At 48.2% G+C, this 24,577-nt stretch overlaps 5 protein-coding genes across 5 annotated transcripts; 2 read left to right on the forward strand and 3 right to left on the reverse strand.

Moving 5' to 3' along the window:
- Window positions 1–1,023: 1,023 nt before the first annotated feature.
- On the forward strand, window positions 1,024–1,920 carry BJX68DRAFT_272590 (uncharacterized protein; the record flags this gene model as incomplete). Its single annotated transcript, XM_071047241.1, has 3 exons — window positions 1,024–1,537; window positions 1,603–1,656; window positions 1,718–1,920. 3 exons carry the CDS (start codon window positions 1,024–1,026, stop codon window positions 1,918–1,920), a joined length of 771 nt encoding a protein of 256 aa, XP_070893074.1.
- Window positions 1,921–7,161: 5,241 nt separating this feature from the next.
- BJX68DRAFT_259225 (5'-methylthioadenosine/S-adenosylhomocysteine nucleosidase family protein) lies at window positions 7,162–8,510 on the reverse strand (the record flags this gene model as incomplete). Its single annotated transcript, XM_071043665.1, has 2 exons — window positions 7,162–7,222; window positions 7,327–8,510. The coding sequence occupies 2 exons, from the start codon at window positions 8,508–8,510 to the stop codon at window positions 7,162–7,164; spliced, it is 1,245 nt and encodes a 414-aa protein (XP_070893075.1).
- A 6,067-nt stretch (window positions 8,511–14,577) lies between these two features.
- BJX68DRAFT_259226 (CocE/NonD family hydrolase) lies at window positions 14,578–17,669 on the reverse strand (the record flags this gene model as incomplete). Its single annotated transcript, XM_071043666.1, has 6 exons — window positions 14,578–14,685; window positions 15,701–16,366; window positions 16,436–16,589; window positions 16,646–16,835; window positions 16,895–17,154; window positions 17,206–17,669. The coding sequence occupies 6 exons, from the start codon at window positions 17,667–17,669 to the stop codon at window positions 14,578–14,580; spliced, it is 1,842 nt and encodes a 613-aa protein (XP_070893076.1).
- A 3,853-nt stretch (window positions 17,670–21,522) lies between these two features.
- BJX68DRAFT_279805 (cytochrome P450) lies at window positions 21,523–23,162 on the forward strand (the record flags this gene model as incomplete). Its single annotated transcript, XM_071048803.1, has 5 exons — window positions 21,523–21,557; window positions 21,608–22,412; window positions 22,482–22,536; window positions 22,588–22,826; window positions 22,885–23,162. The coding sequence occupies 5 exons, from the start codon at window positions 21,523–21,525 to the stop codon at window positions 23,128–23,130; spliced, it is 1,380 nt and encodes a 459-aa protein (XP_070893077.1). The 3' UTR covers window positions 23,131–23,162.
- Window positions 23,163–23,770: 608 nt separating this feature from the next.
- BJX68DRAFT_248923 (fumarylacetoacetate hydrolase family protein) lies at window positions 23,771–24,508 on the reverse strand (the record flags this gene model as incomplete). The annotated part of the gene is made up of 2 exons (XM_071042005.1): window positions 23,771–24,370; window positions 24,431–24,508. Coding segments are annotated over 2 exons (666 nt in total), but the record flags the coding sequence as incomplete, so codon positions are not given.
- Between the last annotated feature and the right edge of the window lie 69 nt (window positions 24,509–24,577).

Below are 24,577 nucleotides of genomic sequence, written 5' to 3' on the forward strand. Positions count from 1 at the left end.
AGCGCGGGGCATTGTTGGTGGAAAAGGGGTTGGTTTGATGGGATATGGGAGGTTATGACTTGGCTGATGTTGGATGGCTGTGGATGATGGTCTACTCGTGGTGTTTCTGTTTCCTCTTTTTTTTTTAGGCCGAACTGTTTGGTTAAATATCTCGTTTTATCTGGAACAAACTATCTATGCTACGTATCGTTGGAATTTATGTCTTCTCTGAGAATATGATCATACCTGAATAGCAACGGGACTATGTACTTAGGCAGAGTAGGAGTAGGCCTAAGACGAGGAGTAACCAAGGCTTCTTTCCTTACAGAAGCCTTGAGCAAAGCCTTTCATGATGGTCTAAGGCATGGTGAATTTTCCTCGGCAATCTTTGATACGATAGAAAGCAAAGTTGAGGTATGGTACCAAAGTAACCAGTACTGTATGGTACGCCAGCCAACAGTCAACCAAGTACAGACAATCCAGGGACCATCCGATCTTCGATGGTCACCCCGCAGGTGGCACATCCCTAGCGGCGGGGGAATGCAATCCTTGCGGGAGCTCCAGACGCTATGCCGTCTCACATGCATGGACTTCCTGTCGTGCAACTGGAGGATGCGATTTCCTTCGCCTCACAAACACTCACCTTCAACTTCTATATCCGGAAAATGAACTCTTTCCTCCAATCCTCCATACTCCGCGGAGCTTCTGCGGAGTATCCTGAACGCGCACACCTTTCAAGGATCTTCAGATCAGCCAACAGCTTCGTCATCTCAGCTGCAGGTATTCCAAGGACGACGGTGAGGGTGGCGTAGAGATGCCAGCTGAGAATGCACTTTGTGACGTAAATATCACAATCCCATTACGAAGTGACTTCAAACTGGAACCCAAGGGGCGCTTGGACACCCCAATTCAAACTCGGCCGAACTGACCTGATCCGCATGCCAGCGCGGGGTTGATTGCTTAAGACGAGGAAGAGAGCCTTCTCCTAACAGTCCCCTCATCCTTCAATCACGGCCATTCCCAATCTTCTTCATACTTCTCATCATGAAGGTCCAAGCCCTCCTCGCTCTTCTGCCTTTCCTCCCCCTCGCCCTCGCCGACGCAGACCAAGCATGGAAAGACGTCTGCGAGGCCAGTCCACCCAAGGACAAAGTCACCATCAACGGTGTGGACTTCAAATACACGTGCGACCGCAGCTGTGACAAGCACAGCATCGTCGCAATCCCCGGAACATTCGACCACCCTGACAAATGCGCTGAACAGATCACTTCCTCGTCGGAAGAGCTCATCACCTGGAGAAAGGACGCGCAGAAGTGTTGGAAATGCACGGCACCCACGACGGCACCGAATTCGTACAAGATCCTGGTCATGAAGAAGGAAGACGACCCTTTTGGTCCTCCTAGCCCGCCCCCTTCTACTGCGCAGCAGCTCGCGGATTGTCAGTCCAAGTTGACTGCATGCAATGCGAAACTAAACCAGGGTGGTGGTGGAGGAGGAGGAGGTGGCGGTGGTGGTGGCAGTGGTGGTGGCAGCCCGGCCACTAACACCACTCCGCAATGTAAAATCCCTTTTTCTCTCTTTCCTCACAGCAGGATAGTTGGCTAACTGAGTTCCTTCGTGTAGGTGGTAAATCACATACCCAAGGCAGCTATAGCTGGGACGTGACTTGTGGGAAGCGTAAGTCATGCTCAAAATCTCGCCCACGAGGAAACTGCCACACTAACTTCTGTTGATATAGTTATCGGCGGCGCCAAGCAGGACCGGCTCACCCTGACGACCTTTGAGGCGTGCATTGACGAGTGCAACGCGCGGCAAAAATCAGGCCAGGGATGCGATCGGGTCGCGTATATCGGCAGTCAAGTCGTCAACCAGTGTCTCTTGAGCACAGGCGCCCCCAAGGAAGTCACCAATGCGAATGCGAAATCGGCTGTGAGAAAGTGATTCTTTCAGCACTGCAACTATTGCTGGGAGTCTATCGAAGAGAAACCTCAGGCAGGTTGGGAACCATTCAGTTGGACCTCGTTGGGCATGGTCTGTGTTATCGGGTTTGATCGCAAGAAGGTTGTAGGTTCAGTACAGTCGGTGGGGCAATTATGTAGAAAATCATCAACAGTGCCGCAGCAGTCTGCGATCTTTTAAGCCAAGCAGAGCACCATGCACCTGTCAAAAAGAGGATGCTTGTTTTGCAAAAAACATACAACAGTAGGGATTCGCATGTGGTCAGCCACCATACTACTAACCTACCGGCGTGTGGCTTGAGCGTGGCCAGAAGTTGGGTGGGTGCCACCCGGGGTGAGGCCGCTTTACAGTCGCGCGACTTGGGTGAAAACGGGTGAGTGCGCAATAAACATGGTGAGATTCTCACCCTGTGCTAGCCGGCCTCGCGAGATCGAGACAGGCATAGAGGCACGCGAAAAACTGGAAGCGCGCTATTTTAATCTGTGGGTTTACAGCATCAAGGGTGATTTTTAAAATTTACCGGAAAGCTATTGATTCACAATGGCCATAGAAGCTGCCTTCTCTCCTTAACAGCGATCATGGCCGCGGTCTTTTTGATCTATTGTCTGTCGACTTGTGCTATCGCCCTGGGCATCGCATAACCTTGCGAAAGGTTAATTTTCCTCTACCACAGTGACCGTTAGGTCTAAGTTTTCAAATATTGATAGAGTATTCCTTAGCTTATATTATTGTCGGACAAGCACAAGCCCCACATGGCTCATATACTTACCATATTGCGTTTTGTTAGGCTTCCGGATGCAAGTATCGACCCAGCAGGCTTCTCAGATAACATCGCACCACTCGCAGAGCGTGGCCCTGGTGGGACAGAGCTATTGAATTATTTTTATCGACCAACGGTTCGTTCGTATTGTCATGGTAGGTTTTCTATAAGCTCACTTCTTCTCTAGTCCGTGACTCCTAGCAAGTGGGATATCTACGGGTATGGTGCACCAGGGTACTCTAAGATTATCAAGGTTGCCTTGGACGCGCATCGGGACGCTGGTATCTTGTTTGACTATGCCCACAGTGCCAATGGATGTGTGCCAGCAAAAAGGGCAACCCAGGATTGTCCTGGCAATTGGTAATACCAGTGACTTGCTGTATGCATACATGTTTAATACTGATATGGTCTAGAACTATTACAGCACGACCCATATTGGAAACTTCAGTGATCTTCTGCCCGGTTGGAGGAAAGGAGATTTTGTCGGCGCGATTAGGTTTGCTGTGATTACCGTTGGGACTAACGCCTCTGAGTTCCATGGGCCGTTTGCTTGGGGAAAACCCTATCGCAAGTATACTATACAACGTTCGTCTTCGAGCACTTGCAGTGAAGTAGATAAAGCCCAGTATGGGATTAATCGTGGCCTTCATACTCTGGAGGTTTGTGAACTTCCAAACGCACGGATTAGAGTCCAGACGAGTGTCAGTCATAGAGTGGTGTAGAGTATCTTTGGTAAAGTCTCCTCCAAGATCAAAAGTCCTTTAAAGTTTGCTCTAGGCGAGGACGAGGGCACCTTCCGAGATCTAGAGGGAGCACCAGTAGAGCAGATCCGGTAAGTAACATACCAAACGTCGGTTGACGGCTTCTCCCTTGCGTCCTGTCTTTCAAGTTTCTTCAGAACCGGTATCCTAACCGGCACCAACACCCCAGAGGGAATAGAGCCCGACCTTTAACAACTCATCCACATACTCTTCCTCGACCATCTCATTGGGACTGCTATGGCATCTCTCCTCCACAGTGCTGCCTGTCTCTTCGTGGTAGCGGTTCTCTCTGAACTCCCCTTGCCGAAAACAGTGATTTTGAAATTCTCCATTCCAGAATCAAACGCCTAGGTTTCAATCCGCTCCGCTCATAGCACCGTCCTTGTCAGCCTATATAATGACTCCATGGGAGTCGACGACCGCCGACGTTTAGAATGGCTTGGATTGAAGTCTTGGTTGCACCCGACACGTGTTGCGCAGAAGTGTGAATCGGGTCAGGAATCAAGCCCGCCAATGCCACCCTCTCTCAATTACATGGTAATGCATGACTCGTTAGGACTGGATGTTGTACGTCTGGGTGTGGCAAGGCCAGGGTTTCTCGGACCTGGCTTTGGCAGACTGCCACCAGCATGGTTAATGCGTGGAAGACAGACTTTAGAGGAGCTGGGATCAGCAAGGCTGCCGCTAGAGAGATTATGATCGGCAGGATTGGGACCAACAGCATCAATATTGGGGGAATTTGTGGCGTTAGGGCTAAAATCGAAGAAAATGTCGCGTCCTAAACGCAGAGAGATCCCAAGAATATAATCTTGGACTTCCCACGAAACATGTCTATACTCAGCAGGAAGACGAATCAAGTTCTCACCACGCAAAGAAACCCAGCGGTCTTCCGATACCGCAATACCAAGGGGGTTTCTGGAGGTACTGGCGCCATGATGATCATACAACGACGTTGGGCATCTTATGGGAAGGCACTTAATGAGCTGCCCAGTCCTGGAATTGAAGATCAGGATTTCGCTTTCATCATCGGAGGCAAGAGTAACAGCAATTTTGTCCCCCTCCTCTGCATCCATGAAGCTGGCGTCTATTATTTCTTGTCCAGCGAAATGTAATTCGCATAGCAAGTTTCCTGATTCGGTGTGGCGGACTTGAATACCTTCTGGGCTTGTGCGCAAAGCCAACAATGGGCTTTTGGACGAGAAAACTGCAGGCGGGTCATGATGCTTCAAAACGGCTTTGGGTTGCGCTCCGAAAAGAGAAAGGATATCCTTTGTGGGGCCTCTGGGTGATATGATCTTGCACATGGTTGGTTGCAGTTTTGCCCACACAGTCTCTCCTGTCTCGAGGCTTCGAAGTCGTATGCAACCTTGCCCTTCGATTGATAACAGATAGTTGTTATCGGGGGTAAATACAGCAAAGTTGAAAGGCCAGAAGAAGCTACTCTGAAACGTCGTATGGTGTATTCCTGTAGCTGCGTTGCGAATTCTTGTGGTTTCGCCATCGCTAGTCAATAACCACCGGTTGTTGGCTGAAAGGAGCACCATCTGAACATGCTTCAGATGACCATGATCGCCCCACAAACGGAGAATCTGAGTCTTTGATGTGTGTCTGCAGCTTAACAAGCCCTCCATTTTTCCACGCCCGGTTTCAAAAACCAAGGCCCATGGCATGGTTCCTGTTACCGAGTCCCATAAAGCCACATAGGCCCGTGGAGCAAGCAATACAAGCCACTTACTATCACTAGAAAATACCACCTTTTCTACATCCATCGTCTGCAGATGGAGCACTGTTTTGTTCTCCTGTACGTTGGTCACGCGAAAGTCACTCGCCATGGTGACAAACCACGCGGCGCATGGAGAAAAGAATGATCGCCCGGGACCTGAAACAAAATCGTGGATGGGACGGGCGCCTTCTAGGTTTGCCTGAGACGTCGGGAGTTTCCAAAGATATACATCTCCGTTTTCTGGGTCAAATCTACCTAGATCGCGAGACGTCGATACAGCGAGTCTGTCCGTTTCCCACTCATCGCCGCGACACGGCATTCGGTGCTCCAAGTCTCTCGGATCCGTGGTATAAGTGACTAGAGCCAACTCAGGAGGAGACTGAGTGTCGACCACAAACACCTGGATCAGACCATCAGTGAATGTTGAAGCAAAGTGCTCGCCGTCCTCTAAAAAATGAATTGACTTGACGGTACTTGAATTGAGAAAATATTGTGCAAGCAATTCTAGGGTCGAGGTGTCCCAGAACTGGACCCGGCCAGAAAGAGTGCCACAGACTAACCAGTGACCATCTGGGCTGAATTTTAGGCAAGTCACGGAGTTGTCGTTCTTTGGAAATTGGTCATCGCATGTGAGACCTATAGGACGCTGATACCAATAATCCTGAAGGATGCAGTGCGACCCAACCCAGCTTGGTAGTATATTCTGGTATATATGCTTGATTATACTTTTCGCCGGCGCAAAAGCGAGTGCAGACACATAAATCTGGGTTGGTGAGTATTCAACGACGCTCCTGCTCCAAAGAGCAAAATTCTCAGCATCCGCAGCAAGATCAATGAGGGAGGGGTTATCGTATCGCTAGACCGCTTATTGTTAGGATCTAACCTGGAGCATTGCAACTTCGATGAAGGCATAACTTACCTGAACAAGTTCTTTGAGTGTGCCAATCATACTTATTGCGCAAGAATATGACTTGTGTAGCGCTAGGAATTCTAGCCAGGATAAAAAAGATCTCCTTAGGAAGGCATCGACGGCCTCACTCTCACTGGCGAATTCACGACCCGGAAACAGTATGTCAGCTTCACGTAAGTGGTCAACCCAATAGAGTGAAGCATAGGTGAGTTCATGCAGCCTTGCAGATTCCATATGAGCGCAGTCGTTCCCAGAAGAGCTACACGTGTCCCGCTGCAGCTTACTATCCAGGTATGACATCAATCGCAAGGCGATATCGACATGCAGCCGAGATGTAACGAGGTTCAGAGCTGCTCTTCTGAGGTACTGCTTTGCAGTTGTATGTATGAATGTGATTCTTCCGTTCCGGACGGCAATCAAGGGGTTGCACATGTGAGCCCAATCCTCGATGTTCCTTGTGGAATCTGGTAATTGCAATATTGGCCTCATATCAACAACTCTGAGGGGTTTGAACACCGCGGCCGCTACGGCGAGTAGACGTGTACACCCCTCTAAATCATCACCTCCCAGTTTGCTTCTCATTTTGCCCAACATTGCTGCATAGATTTCCTCAAGGGCCTTTGGTATTTCATCCACGATCGACAAAATGCGGTCGCAGGGCGAAGACCTCAGTTTATTGCAAATAAACTGAACCCAAAGATATGACCCTTCAGATCGCCGTTTCAAAATTGGCAGTAAGGTTTTTTGACCGTAGAAACTGACTTGGGTGAACTCGGATACTTGCCATTCAATATAACGATCAACAGCGTCGGATATTTGCGGCAGATCAACTTCAAGGGATATGTCGATAACAGGCTTGATTCTGCCTATCAACTTCGAAATGTCTTCATCATTTCGACTCGAGACTATCCACTTCACATGAGGAAAGCGCCCAATGGTGTTGCGTATGACATGGGCAATTTGTTCAAAATCGCCTTCGTACTCATCAAGCCCATCGACCGCGATGTAGATGTAATTCCGAGGCAACCTTTCTAGAATAAATTGAAATATATCGCCAAAGAAGTATACCTCATCTGTCAAGGAATAGGACCCCTTGTGCGAGAATCTCTGCTGTACCTGGCTCTTGATGTCTGGATGTTCAAAAAGGAAGATATTAATCATCCCTTTCAAAATTGTGGTAGCGTTGTTGACTTGGAGATTGCGGCAGAAAAAATATGATACCTGTCCCGGTAACCTCGTCTTGGATAAATGTTCAATAATTCCCAGGAGAAGCATGGTTTTTCCTGTCCCAGGGTCGCCGTGAAGCCAGAGCACCTTCACTTCCAATTGCATCTCCCACGATTGGTACGTGGAGTGCGATAGTATCCACTCGTAGGATGGTTTCAGTAACCCACCAGCTTCTTGTAGAATGCGGGCTTTGAGAATTCGAGGATTGAATGCTTCCACCTCCTCCAGCCAATTCCTTCCAAGTATAGAAGATATGGTGTTATTTGGCTGAATAGACCTGAGTAACCCTTTCGTAAAAGCTGCTGCAACAAGCGCAGCGTATGGCTGCCACTCATCATTCTTGTGGGAGTCGGCGTAGTCACAAATACCTCGGATGACAAGACAACGGAAATTATCCAACTGCATCAAGCCAGCCGACTCCATTTCGACACAGATTGCGCCTTCCTCGTCACGAAGCTTGTCCCGCTTCTTTGAGTCTCTGAGTAAGGTATCCCCGGAAGCAATCAGCCCGTAATGCACAAATGGAGCTGGCGTCTCCCTCTCTGATCGGATTATCAGCTGGCTCGCATCGCATGTACCGCAGGACTTCGCCGGACTTGGATGCTCGTAGTCTGCGCGAAAGAGTCTGTCATGATGACGGGGAGGACGGCAAAATTCATCTGGTACTCGGCTCCTCCGAGTATTTGCCTCAGCAAGAATGTGTGGTATTGGGTTTCCATCGACTCTGGCTAAAGCCCGATATCTTGAAAGCGCGGTGAGTAAATCCTGAGGCGGCTTGTTCATGCTCCCAATTCGTTCGAACCCAGTCGAAAGCTGTTTTCCCAAATCATACTGCACAAGGCCCGGGGAAGTACCAGCGGGATGGCTCACGACGATGTCGCCAAGTCGAATATCCATCAAATCGCTAGGGATGCCCGCGCCAATTCCCACCATGAACCGATACTGAAGATTGTGGAAAGTTCGAGACATATGTGATGCGGTTTCTGCTGCTGATGTTTTACCGTAGACACCACTGGGTAAACAGGCAATGACAATGTTATGGCCAGCAACCTCGCCACAAGTGTATGCATTGGGGTCGCCTTCCGGACCTTCCAGTGAATTATGTCTCTTATCGAGCATGGCGGCGGCAGCTGCTTTTTCTAGTGGTAGAGCACATATCCATCCAACCGTGTATTTGTCGTAGTCCGCCATCATGGGCGTGGATAGTGAAGGCGGGACTGCTTGTGGTAGTAGGGCTTGGAAAAAATTTTGTGGCGAGAGCAGGTAACTAGTATGTGATCAGTGTGGTTGCGCAAAATAATTTAAGAATATCATGGTGAGTCTTGACGAGGTGAAAGTGAGGGAGTCTACGAATCCAAAAGAATGAAGGTGCGTCTTGTAGCCCTTTGGTTCAGGATGTCCGCGGTGGGGCTGGCGGCTATTCTCTACCGGAGGTTCCCCCATATACCTATGATTCTTACCAGATTGCGAACAATATGAAACGATGCGTCACCCCTATGGTAATTTATGGAAGATGCGGACGAGCTGATTGGTCTTCGGAGAACTAGGCGCCCTCTACGCGCCCAGACTTATGATTGTTGGAGTGAAGCGAATCTACTAATTGAGACGGCGCGTATCTGACAGGCGCAGAGGTGCTGAAATGAATTAAACGTCGCCTTTCGTTTGGCGCCACTCGAGGCTCATGAAGGCAAATAATGAAAAGATCTGTTACGGTTCAGTGAACCAAGTATTCCAGGCGCGTATCCAAGTCGCCAGCGCGAGTGATAGTCGAAGGCTCTAAAATGTCGTGTACCTGTCTTGCTGTCAGCCTTGGCCAGCTGTGATCACCGGATGTGAATTTGCTCGTCTGGCCTGTAGCGGTGCGCTCACTTTGCGAAGACAATCAACATTATGCAATCGGGATGTTCGCTGTGCGACGCGGCGGCGCCAACCTCGCGGATGACGCGGGTTGAGCCACCGGATGAGGCTGCGGCGGTTTCGATCACGCTGAGGATTGGCGTGAGCCTGTGGCGATTGTTATTGCCAAGGACCTAATTGTCCGGATCATCGAAGAGACTACTATGGCGAGAGGAACTTTGATCCAAAATCGGCGTTGAAACCGGGGAGTGATGGATCGGACAGAGCTCTGGGGACTGCCGGTGATGCTGTGGGAGAGAACGACGGCGTTTGGGAAGGCTTTTGTGACGTTGCGTAGCTGAAACTCGTTAACGGCTCTGTAGCTGCAAGGATTATCCCCAAGCCCGCCACGGCGAGCGTTAGGTGTGTTGGGGCTAGAATTGTTCCTCCATGTTTCCATTCTGGTTGTAACAGTCGAAAGGTTCTTGATTGCATCCGATCGTCTTTTTCCGTTGGCGCGTCTTGGCCCCGTCGAGATAGTGCGTCTGCGCAGCCGCTCTCTAATCTTTTCAATACGTGAACAAGAAGTTGAGCTTGCTTGGGGATAGGCTCCAGTGTACATGTCATTTGGTAAGTTTTCGTGGTGAGTAAAGATATTCCAGGTTCGTACGGTCACTGAAAACCTCAAATTCCTGTGTTGACCGTAGCTCTGCGTCCCATCTTCCCATGCAGCGAATTACTGCAGGGAGTTACTTGTCGTATATCTCGTAGTTCCATTCTACTAATGACAGTTTCTTTCAGAAGTAGGCACATGTGTATAAGACCCAATCCTTGGAGCGTTGGCATAGGCATCCGTCAATATTATAACCTGAGGAGTCGGTTCCCATGGTTGTAGGCAGTTTTGGGTTGAAAGGAGCAAGTACGGTGTTGTTGTTAGGGAATTCTTTAGGAGTTGGAATGACATTTGACATTATTTAGTCCACTGGAACTTAGTATCCTTCTTTGTAAGGTCGTGCAGCGGTCGTAAGATGCCTGGGGAATTTGGGATGAATTCTCGGTAGAAATTAGCAAAGCCAGTAAACCCGCGTACTCCTTTATGTAACTGTTATTGATGCTTGCCATCCCTGATAGCACAGACCTTCCCGAGGTCCATTAAAACGCCTTCCCCAACCTCGATAATACACCCAAGGTACTTAGTCAAAGTGCAGCTAGACTCGCATTTCCCTATATCCAGGTATAATCCAGCGGCTTTTCGCGCTTTGAGCACTTTCCGGACATGCTGCTGTTGTAGTTTCAGGTATCTATTAGATAGATAAGAACGTTGTCAAGGTAGGAGGAGCAGAATTCGTCAATATATTCGCGTAGTGGCCCGTTTATATAATTCTGGTATGTGCTAGGTGTATTAGCGAGTCTAAAAGGGCTAACTAGCCTTTTATATAGGCCATATCGCGTGCGAAACGCTGTGAGCCATTCTTGTCCCTTAGTTATCCAGATTTATGGAAGGAGATGACACATCGAGCTTAGTAAACCAATCTGCTTTGCCAATGTTGTTTAAACGTCTCATGAATAAGGGCTAAGGGATACAGGTCCATTTCAGTGATAGCATTTAACGCACGTAGTCAATGCAAAAGCGTAATCCTCCGCCAGGTTTCCGTACAAAAAGTACACGCGCTGCAGCCGGCGAGCTAGTAACTTGGATAAATCCTTTATCAAGCTGCTCTGTGAGTTCCTTGCGTAGGACTGTTAGTTCTTGCTTTGACATGTTCTATAGCGGTCCCCGTGGGGCATCAGGTGTCTTGCCACTCTGGTCAGGGATCAGGTCGATCTGGTCGTCTATTTCAGCACCTCGGTGGGGTGGGAGGTTACTGGCATTTTAGGGCTCGAATATGGGGAGGAAGTCATGATACTCCTTTGGAAGAATAAGCCGTCGGTTAGGTTTTTCTTTCTTCTTTTGTAGGGCTCTCTCGATTTCGTTCATTGTGACTGCGAAGGTTTCGATCATGGTGTCCTGAGTCTTCCGCTTCCTATTTATCCACGCAGTAAAGGCGGCGGCAGAGATCTGTGTGAGATTCAAAGGGTTTAGCTTCCTATGCCCGCGTGTTCGAGCCTGGTTCTGGTAGAGCGGAGGTATATCCGCCTTCTTGTGGGGTCAGTTTCTCCTTTATCCTTGTTCACCCATGGAAGACCAAGGATAATATCGTACTTCAGCTTGTGGTCAAGCACGTATGCATATGCGTATGCGTATGCGTATCATTCGATGTGTGTACCAAGGTCAAGCTGGACGCGAGCGACTCTAGTGATCTTCTTTCTGCCTCCAATCCCTCGCACTGTTATGGCGGTAACTGGGAACGTGTAGAGATTGTGTTTCTTTGCGAATTCTGGGTTGAGATTTGCGTAAAATAACCATCCAGTATCGACCATGACTGTTTCATTGGTGGTTTGATCCACAATGGTGTCTAGGAGGAGGGGGTGGGAACGCATGCAGTCTTGTTCGAAAGTTCTCCAGTTGAGGTAAACTGTTGTAACTAAGCGCCTCTGTTAGTGACTTTGTACAGACGCTACTCTTTTTACCACGTCTAGCTATCCGCGTCTCATCCCTCCTCCCCGCCTAGTGATTCCTCGCTTGCGTATGCAGCGCTTATTACTACGCATCGTTTACTTGACAGTTTTCGTGCAGGGCGCAGGCTGCAGTCTCGGATAACATGGCTAGACCTGCCACGGCGGAGGCAGAGTCCCTCTTCTCGTCGGCGTTGCATGTCTGCGGTGTTGACCTATGTGGCGCGTTTCTGCGTGTCATTACTGTGCATTAATCGGCTGTCTTAAAACAACACATCGCTGCCACAGCACGAGTTAGGATTGGTAGATATTCACTCATGAAACGAGTAAGATTCTGCAGACAGATTACTGACTTGGCAGGGGGCCCTCGCGAAGTATAATATAAATTTATGTAAAATGCTTAAGACTTTAAATGAAGGGACAAGATTTATTAGTATTCTTTATAAATCTACAGGCTTACATAGCCTTTTTTAGACATTCTAACTTTATTTCCGTAGACCCAGGTATGATCACATAATAAAAAAAATATAATTATGAGATATAGGACAACAAAGAGGAATAAATAGAAGTAGGAAATGCCCTTTCTATTTATATTCCAGGTGGAGAAATAATAATTATAGCCTATATTATATAGCATTCTATGGCTTACTCTTCTCACCCCTACTTACCCTGGTGGGTCATATTCTCACTAAATTCTCACCCATTTCACCTATACTCACCCATGATTTAGCGTCTGTTACACATAAAGCAGCGACACCCTCGGGGCTCATTTAACTTCTGGCCACGTTTATCAGTGTGGCTTAAGCGCGGCCAGAAGTTGGGTGGGTGCCGCCACGGGTGAGCTTAGGGTGAGGCCGCTTTACGGCGCGCGACTTGGGTGAGCCTGGCGTGATTAGGGTGAGTGCGCCAGAAATAGGGTGAGTAACAACCAGCATTCCAAGAAATGCTGGCTGCGGAAGATTAAGATTTAGCTTCTAAACCTGGTTGGCTCAAATTTCATGTAATAGTAATATTGAGCCACGTCAAATGCTGTGTGACTAAAGCTGTTTCACAAACATGCGCTGCTTGTGAATAGTATAACAACTAGGAAGCTTGATAATATTAATAGCACAGACAAGGATAGTTTCCAATGTTCTGACGCCAACCCCTGTTTTGCCATGGTTGGCAAGCTCTTGTGCCTCCTGAACACGTGACTGATCCTCGGATGGACGGAACCACTGGGGAGCGGGGTAACTAACGGACGGAATAAAGGCGGAGGGAAAGACCCCAGGTTGTACGCCAAACGCCTTCCTCGATGCACAGTTGCTTCCCGCTAATAGATTTTCTGACGTATGGATATACTGACAGACCCAGAGCAGGCGACTTTGTCCTGCCAAGAATGCAGGAGGCGAAAGATCAGATGCGACCGTCGCCTTCCCTCCTGCTTCGCGTGTATGAACACTTCCTTTGCCTGTGTATACCCTGAAGGACCCCTAAAGCCTGGCCCAAAACCAGGCTCAACAAGACGATCGAAGAAACGACGAATCGAGCCGCAATGCCACTCTCTAGGCGCGATGAACTCAGGCTTGCAACCAACTGTTGCACAATATATCCCTGAATCAAATCATATGCACTCCTTTACCCCTGCAGCCGCTGGAAAACCACAAAGTTTGCCGATTGCCCCGTCTTCGACCCGCGAATGTCGCTCGGTGAGCCCTCATGCGCCGAGTGACCCGGCTGCTCACAGTCAGAGTCCGGGGGTGTCCTCCTTGATGAGCCAAGGAAAGCATCGAAGGCTTTCCTGGCTAGTTCACCCAAACCATGAGCCAACAAGCTCAGTATCGGAATGCGTCGTCGATGAGACTCCCATTGAGCTCTCTCCCTCGGTGGATCTGCCTTCACTACCCCAAATGGAGGCGGCTGTGACGAGACAAGTATGCGATACTCTTCAGACGGACGGGCGTGATGTGCATTATCTGTAAGCCGTGGCCCTTAGCTTATCCTTCTGCGCATCCGACTAACTATTACTTGCGGGACGAAGCCTCGACCTTTATTTCGAGAACATGCTGGCTTTTACTTTGTTCACTCCACAGCTTTTCGCCGCTAAAATTCAGATTGCGTCACCTTTAGAGACCGCTACCTTACTAGCAGCTATGTTTTCGTTCTCAGCTCGTTTCCGAACGGAGAAACCGGAGAGTCCTGGTGATGAGACTGAGTCTAGGTGGCAGGCAATGGGACCAACCTCGAAAGACTTCTATTCAATCGCCAAGAAGCACATTGACGAGCAGCTTCTAGATCTTGAATCACCACCCCCGTTGCTCTTTCTCCAAGCAATGGTGCTAACATCATTCCATGACCTTATCGGGAGTGCGGAAGGTAAAGGATGGAGGGCAGTGGGGTCACTGGTCCGCATAGCATATGAACTCCGACTCCACCTTGTGGATAGGAACGGTGGCGATGCCTCATGCGACAGCCCCGACCTTTGGTCTGCGAAGGAAGAGCGTCGCCGGACCTGGTGGGCAATCTGGGAACTAGATGTTTTTACTAGTACTGTCCGTCGATTGCCCACCGCAATTGACTGGAACCAGAACTGGACTAGGCTCCCGGTGGCCGATGAGTACTGGGCCCAAAAGACACCAAAGGATAGCTGCTACCTGGTAGCCGATCCGACGGCAAGGTTCAAATTACTCGAAGTGTGCGGAAACCGGTCGGCGAAAGCGTGGTTCATCGTGGCAAACTCATTAATGCGAACGGCTTACTGCCTTTCAAAGTCACAAGAATATTACTGGACACCCCCGGGTTACGACCCTCCTCGCCCAGGATTGTCGGACAAGCAGACATTAGTCCCCACTGTACAAAGCATTCACCAGATTCTGTCCAACAGTGTTTACTGTTTCTCGATAGCTTTACCTCGTGAATTGCGGTATCGGGGGCAATCTCTGTTCAGCGATGCTGTGTCAGCCACCAAAGGCACGAAACAGCGTGATTCAGACATCTACAGTATACATCTTATGCTTCGTTTAACGGATTTCATGGTTAATCATTGCGAGGTACTGCGAACGGTATCCGGACCAACCAAGTTAGAGTCATCACTGTCTCACCCTGCCACAAATATGGAAGATCAAAACTCCTATGATATCGGGAAACTGTTCGCCAAAAATGTTTACATGGCAGAGACCGTCTTATCGCTCATCCGAAACAGTGGTTTGGATCACATTTCACTCGTCAATCCCTTTCTTGCCAGTACTATTTGGCTCGCTACTGCAGTGTTTCTCGCTTACAAGTATCTGGGGATTTCCAGCAAGAGCAACCAGGAACACTTACTCGTGGACTCTAATATTGGTCTCCTAAAGGCCGTTTTCGCTCAGTTTGTTGACTGGTGGGGTATGTCGAGTATCCTAGGATCGAAGCTCTCTGAGCTTGAAACGGAGCTCGTAAGCATGCGGGATTCTAAGGGCTCCGGCATGGGTCAACAGCAAGATCCCTCCACAGGAAGCATAATCACTCGCACAGATGTTCCACCACCGCCAGGGAATAGCCATCAATCTCAGTCTCCGGAAGCCCAACAACTGAATACAACCGCTCAGTTGGAACTGTCGGCCAATGACTGCAATGCACTCGATCTAAGCACGCCATTCTTAACGCATGATGAAGTCTCTCTGGACCCAACGTATGAGCCCATCTCAGGGTTATTTGGTGGAGATTTCTTCTATGATATAGAGCTTCAAGGACTTCTCGATGGCATGTTTGCTACATTTCGAGGGCAAATTCCTTGAGATACCATGTTCATAACAATATAGTAGAAAGGTTGATGCAACACAATGTTGATGTAAATACAGCTAAAAGTCGAATTTTCAAGATAGGACAATCTGTCCCAAAGAGAGCCCCAGGACACGACACGACACAACACTACCATCACCAGTGTGAGGCATTCGAGAATATCTGAGCATCTAATGTGCGACGATATCTGGAACAACAGGAATCATTAAGCGACTGAGAAAACCTCCAACATGAAGAGTGTGTTTTCCCTGGTTGTCATTTGGCATGCCTCCACGTAAACCGGGAAATTCCGCCAGAGTCATATTATGACCCGCTACCTTTAAAATCAGCTTTTCTTCCGCCTCGAAATAAATCCCCGTCTGCCAGAGGCCAATATCCAACTCAACAACCTCGCCTGGTGCAACTGGCTGCTTGGAGGAAAAATCGTGTTCCGGCCACCATTGGCTGCTGAGGCTCTGGTCCAAGGCACGATGGCTGGCTCGTAGACAGCCAGTGGGACCTAGGTATACTAACGGATTTATTAATTCCACAGGTTCAGGCATGTTGCATACCTTCCTGTCTATGCTGGGAATGTTGATGTTCTGCAGAATTTTGCCAGTGGAATCTGCTTTGCGAATCTGGACAAAGACATCCATGTCTCTTCCCTCATCACCCGAGATATATAGCACTGCTCGGGCTGACCCGACCAGCGCACAGGGCTCCTTGAAGGTATACACAAAGGCTAGTTCTTCCTTGTCTGCGTCAATCTGCTCAAAAGGCACGTCGGCAATGTATGACAGGGACCCAGATGATCTTGGTGGCACTTCAGCTAAGCTGTGGTCTGTTTGTAGGTAGAGGGTACGATAAGTAGTGCTCGGGATGGGCCAATCCGGGAAGATCCGATTGACCAGAGGTTCCTGTAAGTGTTAGTAATGTTATCTATGTCTACCCAGTTAATTGGCCATGTCTAAGCTTTGACCTCGTACCTTGTTGTATCGCAGAATTGACACCCGTACTCTTGGTGTATCCTCCCATCCATTGCGAATCCCCTTGGTGTAAAAGTCGAAGAATTTCTGGAGATCATCGTTTGTGGATTTCTGATAGAGATCATGCCATTCCTGTGTTGGATGTACCCGTAACCTATGGAAATTTGTTAGGATCGTCCGCGAGTTCTGGAAGGTCAAGAGAACAAGTACCATTTTTTGGAGTGTACAATTTCGGTAAATCCACGGAATGAACCGAAAGTATGCAGGAACGTTGAATAGCTAGCCAGAATATAAGCTGGGACGGTGATCTTTGTCATGTCTGCTCTTTTGCTAGCCCAATATTCACACATCAAAGGAAACTTTTCCAGCATTCCGACAACGTCTTCCTGCTGCCTTCTGCCTGCAACATAACAACGTGAGCCCGCTGGGTTTGAAGCTTTCGTAAAGAGTCGGTCTCACCTCTTAATAACCCGGAAAGGAAGTCCCAAAAGGGCACTTGTGGAATACCACCTCGACAAAGTATGTCGCGATATAAATCCCCTGCACCTTCTAGTGGCGCGATGCAAGTCAAATGTGGTGGCTGCTTTGCGGCAATGAACCATTGCACAATGCCCAACCACGAATTGCCTACCAAAGCAACTTTACCGTTGCACCATGGCAGACTTGCCAAGTGCTCGACAGTGTCATACCCATCATTGGCCTCAACTTCTCCAAAATGGCTATTATTTCCCACGTTAATGATTGATCATGCTGGGATCAAAGATACATACTTGATATCGCCTTCCGAATCATAAGTGCCCCGGGGATCTGGATTAACGATGGCATATCCCCTAGCTGTCCATTCCGCAGGATCTGGCGCCTCAAACTTTTCAAATCCAGACAACCGATTCCGGGGAACTCCCATGCGACCCGGAATCATATCAAGTGGATTGAATCCACCCGTATGACACGCAGACTTTCCATATGGGCTCCAGGCCAGCAATGCGGGGACACTGCCTACTTCAGCTCCGAGCGGCCTGAAAATGTCCACGTAAATCTGGCATCCATCCCTCATTCGGACCGGCACATTTTTCTCCCAGATCGTGTCCGCCTGGAAAGGCGCATGTGCGTCGGTCAATTTCCAGCCCGCCGCCAAGATCTTTTCTTCACGCACGGGCTTCTCATAGCCGGAATCAAGCGACTCGGGGTTGGCAGTAGGGCGCCATAGGCAGGATTGATTTTTTGCGGTGGCCATGATGCTCTTTTTCTTCGGAGAATGAACTTTAGTCTCTGTGAAAGACCCTTCGAAAGGTGGCCTGCTGGGCTTGTTTTAGCTTTGTCTCGGTGCAATTATTGGGAAACCGAGGGTTCGGACGAATTGTCAGCGCGGGCTAACCGGAGCACCCATTAATCCGTATCTCCGAAGGGAGCATATGGCTCTCGTCTTCTTCCTCTTAGATTTATCTGGAACAAAAGCTTCAGACTCAGTATCTCTAGCAATTGTGGTTTTCCTTCAACGAACAAAGCCATATCAACCTTTAACGGGTATTGTTCCCCAAAATCACTTCAGGTGGTCCTGAGACCATCTCAGATTGACAATTTTACGCTTTCTCCGCCTAGTCAAGCTGGATGGGATAAAAGAGGGCAAATTTGCCGGAGGATGAAACCAGACTCGAAATAAGGACACAACGAGCACCAAGGGCTTGTTTACTTTGTCAATCTAGGAAAGTAAGATGTGATATGTTTACTTCTGGGGTTCCATGTACAGCTTGCAGGTCTAGACAAGCTACATGTAGAATCATCACTCACACAAACGCAAGGTTAGTTATCTACCTAGAAAACTTAAGAAAGCCTACAAAGTGTAGGGTGTGACTAATCCTAATTACTGCTGCTCATTTCTAGGAAGCCCAGAGCCATGGCTCATCGCCGCAAGTCTCACCCAGCTCATTGCCCTAGCTTGCCCTATGATGAGCTGAAAAGGGTCAATCCACAAGATCAAATGATTCCCTTTTCCCACGACCACCAGAGCCATTCATCTCAAGAACGTCAGTATCAACCACGACTAGGTTTGTTCACAAATGTTTCTCCTTTTCTTGACATCCTGTTTCATGTTTATATGTATTAACGTAAGTTTTAATACTAAAACCATTTCCATTCACAGAAAGTCTGAACGAACCAACACATGGGAGCCCAATCATCTATGCCCCTTTGTCTTCATTCGGCCACAATCAGCTATACGGAGACCTGCCCCATATTTCAATGGTCATCTCTCTACCAGAGCTTCCTCCTTTTATTCGGCCAATACCTACATGGGTAGACAAGGTTGATATTGATTACATGGCTCAGAAAGGTGCTTTTGACTTGCCAGATAAGCAGCTGCTCAATTCTTTACTCAAAGCTTACGTGAACTGCGTTCACCCCTTCATGCCTATGATAGATATTCACATGCTTTTGGAGGCTGTATGTCGGGGCAGGAGCGACAGACAAGTCAGCCTCCTGGTTTTTCAGGCTGTCTTGTTCAGCGCCGCAGCTTATGTTGACCTGGCGAGCCTTCAAGATGCCGGATACCTAGACCGACTTTCAGCCAGAGAAGCCTTTTTCACCAAGGTAACGACAATCTACAACATCCAATGTGAGCCGGATAAAATATGTCTTATTCAGGCTCTTCTGTTGATGAGCCACGTGGACAAGACAGTCGACCAGAAAGACAGCTGGTATTGGTTAGGCGTATGTCTTTCCTTGGCACAAGGTATCGATTTGCATCGCGATCCCAGAGGATGGTCTTCCAACGTCAACCATAGACGACAGTACAAGCGTATTTGGTGGTGTATCTATCTTCGAGATCGTCTGATCGCCTTGGAACTGAAACACCCTATGCGCATCCAAGATTCAGATTATGATGTCGATTGGCTAGCTATGGATGACTTTGTGTTTCAACCGCTCTCGCACCACGTCCTGGAAGTTATGGACGGCTTGGAGGTTCTCTGGAATACGGCTCAGCAGAAGCAGCTTGCAATAATGTTTATCGAGACAGCAAAGCTGGGAGTCTGCCTTGGCCACATCATCTCTACCCAATATTCGATCTCAACCTATTTGAAGAGGAAAGATAACTCCGCGATCACGTTGGCCCCCAAAAAGTCCAGCATGGACTCTCACACATATCGACAGTGTGACCAGGAACTCGAGGAATGGATTCGCCAGTTACCATCTTTTGTGAGGTACTCTGAGGCGTCAGACGTCAGTGAATCCTCAAAGACACTATACCTTCACCGTGCCTTCCTACACTTGCTTTACCTGAGTGCTGTCAGCCTGCTTCATCGGCCACGTATTATCCCTGTTGCCCCTTATCACGCGGGTCAGCTGGATATGCATCAATTATCCCAAGGGATGGTTAGATCCTCCTCGGCCAATATAACGCATATTTTCTACCATCTCCAGAATCTGGACTTAGCGCAGCGCATACCAAGCGCTGCTGTGACAATCCTTTTTACTGGAGCTATAAGTCATCTATTTGACATAACCTCTGGTAGTCCCAACCTTCAAAGGCATGGCGAAAGGAATCTTGGATGTTCACTAGCTATCCTCGAGGCACTAAAGAACACCTATGAATCGGCTGGTTTGGCAGCCTCGTTTCTCAGAGGGGCAATTATTTTGGTTGCTCCTTCTTTGAACATCGCCGTGGCTGTGGATTGTGCGCTGCAAGTGGACCTGCGGGACGAATCTCGGGTAAGAAAGGGACGCGGTGACAAGACAGGCTATGATTACCAAACTGTCGATCCACGAGCTATTTTTCTTCACGATTGAACAATGAATGTAAAGCAGGGCAGCGATCTTAGCTGATGTATGTCATCAAGGTTCTTGAAATAATTCTGGACATACAAACAGTACGAGAACATTATTTCATCCACCATCTGCTCCGTCAATCAATCTGTCGACCATCTCAAGTTTAGCCTGCTAGTTTCCTACTTCATTGGGCGTATCTTTAGAGTAGTCGAGCAGCCTAGCTAAAGCAAAGTAGTGAAGAAACACACAAGGGGCTATACACGTCGATGCGCCGACCCACAACCGTCCATAGCTTGCTTACTGGGGGCACTGGAAACATGTAACGCAAGGAGCAATTGAGCCCACCCCATCCTGGCTGTCCCTCTGTTTCATAAGATAAAAGTGCAAGTTCAATATCTTGCATATTTCAACCCTTGCGGTAGCTGTAGATGAGGGATTTGCATCTATTCTGGGGATTTTTTTAATTACATGACATTTTATAACTACATTGCACGTGGAGATAATAGGGTAGGTATGAAAGATCCTATAAAGGATATTAATATACCTAAGGCAGGCTGTTTACTGATATAACCTCTTTGCTAGTAAAGGAGAAGGCTTCAATTAGTCCGGAAATTAAGAACTGGCAAAGGCTTGCAATTCACCTGGGGAGACTGGAAATTTTGTGCAGGCTGCCTCGTGATTTTCTTGCCGCGCCTGACAACAGCTTGATCCAACCCTCAAAATGCGGGGAGAAACTCGTTCTAATTTGGATTGGTGCATTAAGACTCGGCACAATTCATATTCGCTCGGAGGAATTACGGACTGGGCGGATTCAGTTTGCTCCACAGGTTCCACAAGAAACCCCTCATCATTCCCCGCTGAAGCCAATCTGGGGAAATGTCGCACCCACTGGCAAGCTAGCTCGTGTTTAACGCATGATTCTGATAAATACCCTTGCATCACCCGAAATAGGGGAAGCCTATATTCCTTCATTGAATCATCCATCTATCAACATGACTGGTACTCTCTGGGTCGCTTTGGGCGTCCTCGTCGTCGTCCTTTTGGGCAAAGGCATCAAAGATAGCAGAAGGGGTCCGAAGCTTCCCCCTGGGCCCGCCGGACTCCCACTTCTCGGTAAGACCTCTCACCTCAAGTACAGAGATGGAAATTACACTAACCTACTATGCTGGCAGGAAACGCACATGAGCTTCCACTATCGAAATCCTATATCAAGTTTGACTCTCTCTTCTAAATAACACACACTGAAGCTAATCCACTAGAATAGGATGTTGGAATGGTCCCGGAAATACGGCGATATATACTCCCTCAAGCTCGGATCAGCCACAATGATTGTGCTAAGCAGTGCGGATGTGGTGACTGAGTAAGTATGTGAAGTGCTGTAGGTAACTTTGGTGCTAACAGATGAAGCAGGCTATTTGAGAAGCGCGGCTCTATTTACTCTAGCCGACCTGATAGCTACCTGGCCAATGAATTGCTCTGCCCGAATGATACCCATCTGTTGCTCATGAGCTATGGTCCAGCTTGGCGCCATCTACGGAAGACTTTCATGTCAGTATTGAACATCTCAACTGTACAAACCCTGCGCAAACTTCAACAAAGTGAAGCTTGCCAAACTATGAAAGATCTGTGTGACACGCCTGAAAGATTCTCTCAGCATATTCGCCGATATGCGACTGGCGTAATTCTCTCATCTGTCTTCGGTACTCGCGCAGAAACCTTCGACAACCCAGACGTCAAGGAGATTTATCGTGTACAGGATCAATTCTCAGAGATTTTAGAGCCAGGAAATACGCCACCTGTGGACGTCTTCCCTTTTCTTAAATACGTCCCGACTTCCATAGCACAATGGAAGAAGCGTGCTGCCAGAGTTCAAAAAGGCCAGCATGACCTTTATCATGGGTTGCTGAATAAAACAAAACACCGCATTGCGAATGCCGGATCTGTCAACTGCTTCATGGATCGATTGCTATCAGAACAAGAGATGCAAAAGCATGGCCTCGATGATGAGCACTTGGCCTACTTGGGCGGAGTTATGATGGAAGCTGGATCTGACAGCACAAGTTCAACCCTGCTATCTTTTATTCTAGCCATGGTGAAATACCCGCATGTTCTGAGGAAGCTCCAAGCAGAGGTTGATGCCGTCTGCGGGGATAAGCGCGCTCCCACCTTTGAGGATATGCCAGTGTTGCCTTACGTTCAGGCGTGCGTTTTGGAGGTAAGTGTGAATGTTTCCATGAAAAGAACAGAATATTTGGCGAGCATTTCTAATCAGAGTAACTTATAGACCATGCGTTGGCGCCCCGCGGTCCCTGCTGCCTTTCCACACGTTCTCACTCAAGGTATACTTTCATGTTTGGGTATTATGCATGATAACTAATTTCTGATTCAAGATGACTGGTACAATGGCTACCTTCTACCCAAGGGCTCCATTGTGATCGCAAATGTGATGGCTATTCACCAGAATCCCAATGACTATGATGACCCGAGTGACTACAATCCTGACCGTTATTACAAGAACGAGCATGGCCTAAAGGCTGGGAAGACTCCTGACCCTGCCAGACGGAGCGTTTATACATTTGGAGCAGGTAGGCGTGTTTGCCCGGGAATGCACCTGGGTGAAAATTCTCTGGTAAGAGTTTCTCATAATTCAGAGTGTTGTTCGGAAACTGCTGCTAACTTGTTATAAGCGTATTAACATTGCAAGACTGGCTTGGGGATTTGACTTCCTGCCTTCTGTTGACCCAGTTACCGGGAAAGAAATCCCACGCGACCAAATTCCTGTCGAGGTGGAGTCCGCCTATACAGATGGGGTATCTAGCGGGCCTAAGGATTACAAGTGTCGTATTGTACCTCGAAGCACAAAGCGTGTGGAAATTATGATGGAAGAGTTTAAGAACGCGCAAGTGGAGTTGGACCAATATAGGAAGCAGTAGTTATGAACCAGAGGCTGGAATACTTGCTAAAGGGGGATTTTTGGGTGTTTTTAGGTCACGCTGAAAGGGTTTCTTTTTTCCCGATTATTTCCTGATTCCATAATCAGACATTAGGCTCAGAACACTGATGTGTGTCCGTTTACCAAGTCAAATGGCGCGGGTTGGCCTTGTCCGTATCATTGATAACCTCGAAAATTTCTTGATGCAGTTTCCGTTGGTTCGTACCGCTCTCTCAGTCCGGCATACCACTTACCCTTAAGCACGGTAAGTCCAAAGTGAATGACAGCGTATTGCTAGCAAGGGTCTCGCGTTTTACCTGGCGCCTGACTGACAGGAAGCACAAAATGAAAAGGCATGTGAGCGACAACAGGGGGTACAGTAGTCTGGGAAGGTATGCTGTTTATACGCTGCGCTGAATGCAGTGCTGTGGTCTCAAAGGAAATGCCTTAGAGCTAGCTAGATTCTACTAATAATTTAGGTCAAATAAACAACTGCTATATTCTTCCACTTAATACCGTGATAGACCTTGCTATTCTAGTTCTAATCTATCCGACGTAACTTGCACATGCTCTCAGGCAGCCACCTTTTGCTGGCAAACAATTGGAACAAGGCGAGGAATTATCCAATTCTGAAGCGGTTTCCCAGCCAATAACTATGCGGAGACGATCCTATTCTGGATAACACCTATGGCATCTATTTCCACCTCTACCTCATCACCGACTTTCAGGAAGGCCTGTGGTTCACAGAACAAGCCCACCCCCGATGGAGTACCAGTCATGATGACCGTTCCTGCCCGAATGGTTGTCCCTTTACTGAGATGGGCTATAATCTGCTTCACTGTGAAGATCATGTCCGATGTTAGGGTTTCCTGCCGAGTATCCCCATTAACCCTAGTCGACAGGGTGAGCTTCTGCGGATCTGGAATCAATCCGGGAGAGACAATGCACGGCCCAATAGGCCCGAATTTGTCGAACGACTTTGCGAAACAGTATTGACCTCCGGACACCTCGGGAAGCTGGAAGTTCCGGGCAGATATGTCGTTCGCGCATGTATATCCTAAAACGTAGTCCAGTGCATCATCTTCAGATACATTCAGGGCATCTCTTCCAATGACTACTCCAAGCTCTCCTTCATAGTCAAGCATGGACACTGCATCTCGATGAATGGGAATATCATCGGTCGGGCCAGCTATGGCATCTGGGGGTTTGGTGAAGACAACTGGATAGGGAGGAATCGGTAGCTGTTGTGGCATGTTAGCTGTTTTTTCTGCATTTACCATAACTAGGGCCGAAACTCATACGTTTGCCTCTTGTGCATGCTGTTGGTAATTCAGCCCGATGCAAATAAAAATAGGAACAGCAGGCAGAGGGGATAAAATCTGTTTTAACAATTAGCATACTCCGAGAGAGGCACGTCAAACTGGGAACGATATTCTTTCTAAAGAAAA

The sequence above is a fragment of the Aspergillus pseudodeflectus genome, assembly GCF_044049435.1.
Source record: "Aspergillus pseudodeflectus strain CBS 756.74 chromosome Unknown BJX68scaffold_84, whole genome shotgun sequence".
Taxonomy (NCBI): Eukaryota; Fungi; Ascomycota; class Eurotiomycetes; order Eurotiales; family Aspergillaceae; genus Aspergillus; species Aspergillus pseudodeflectus.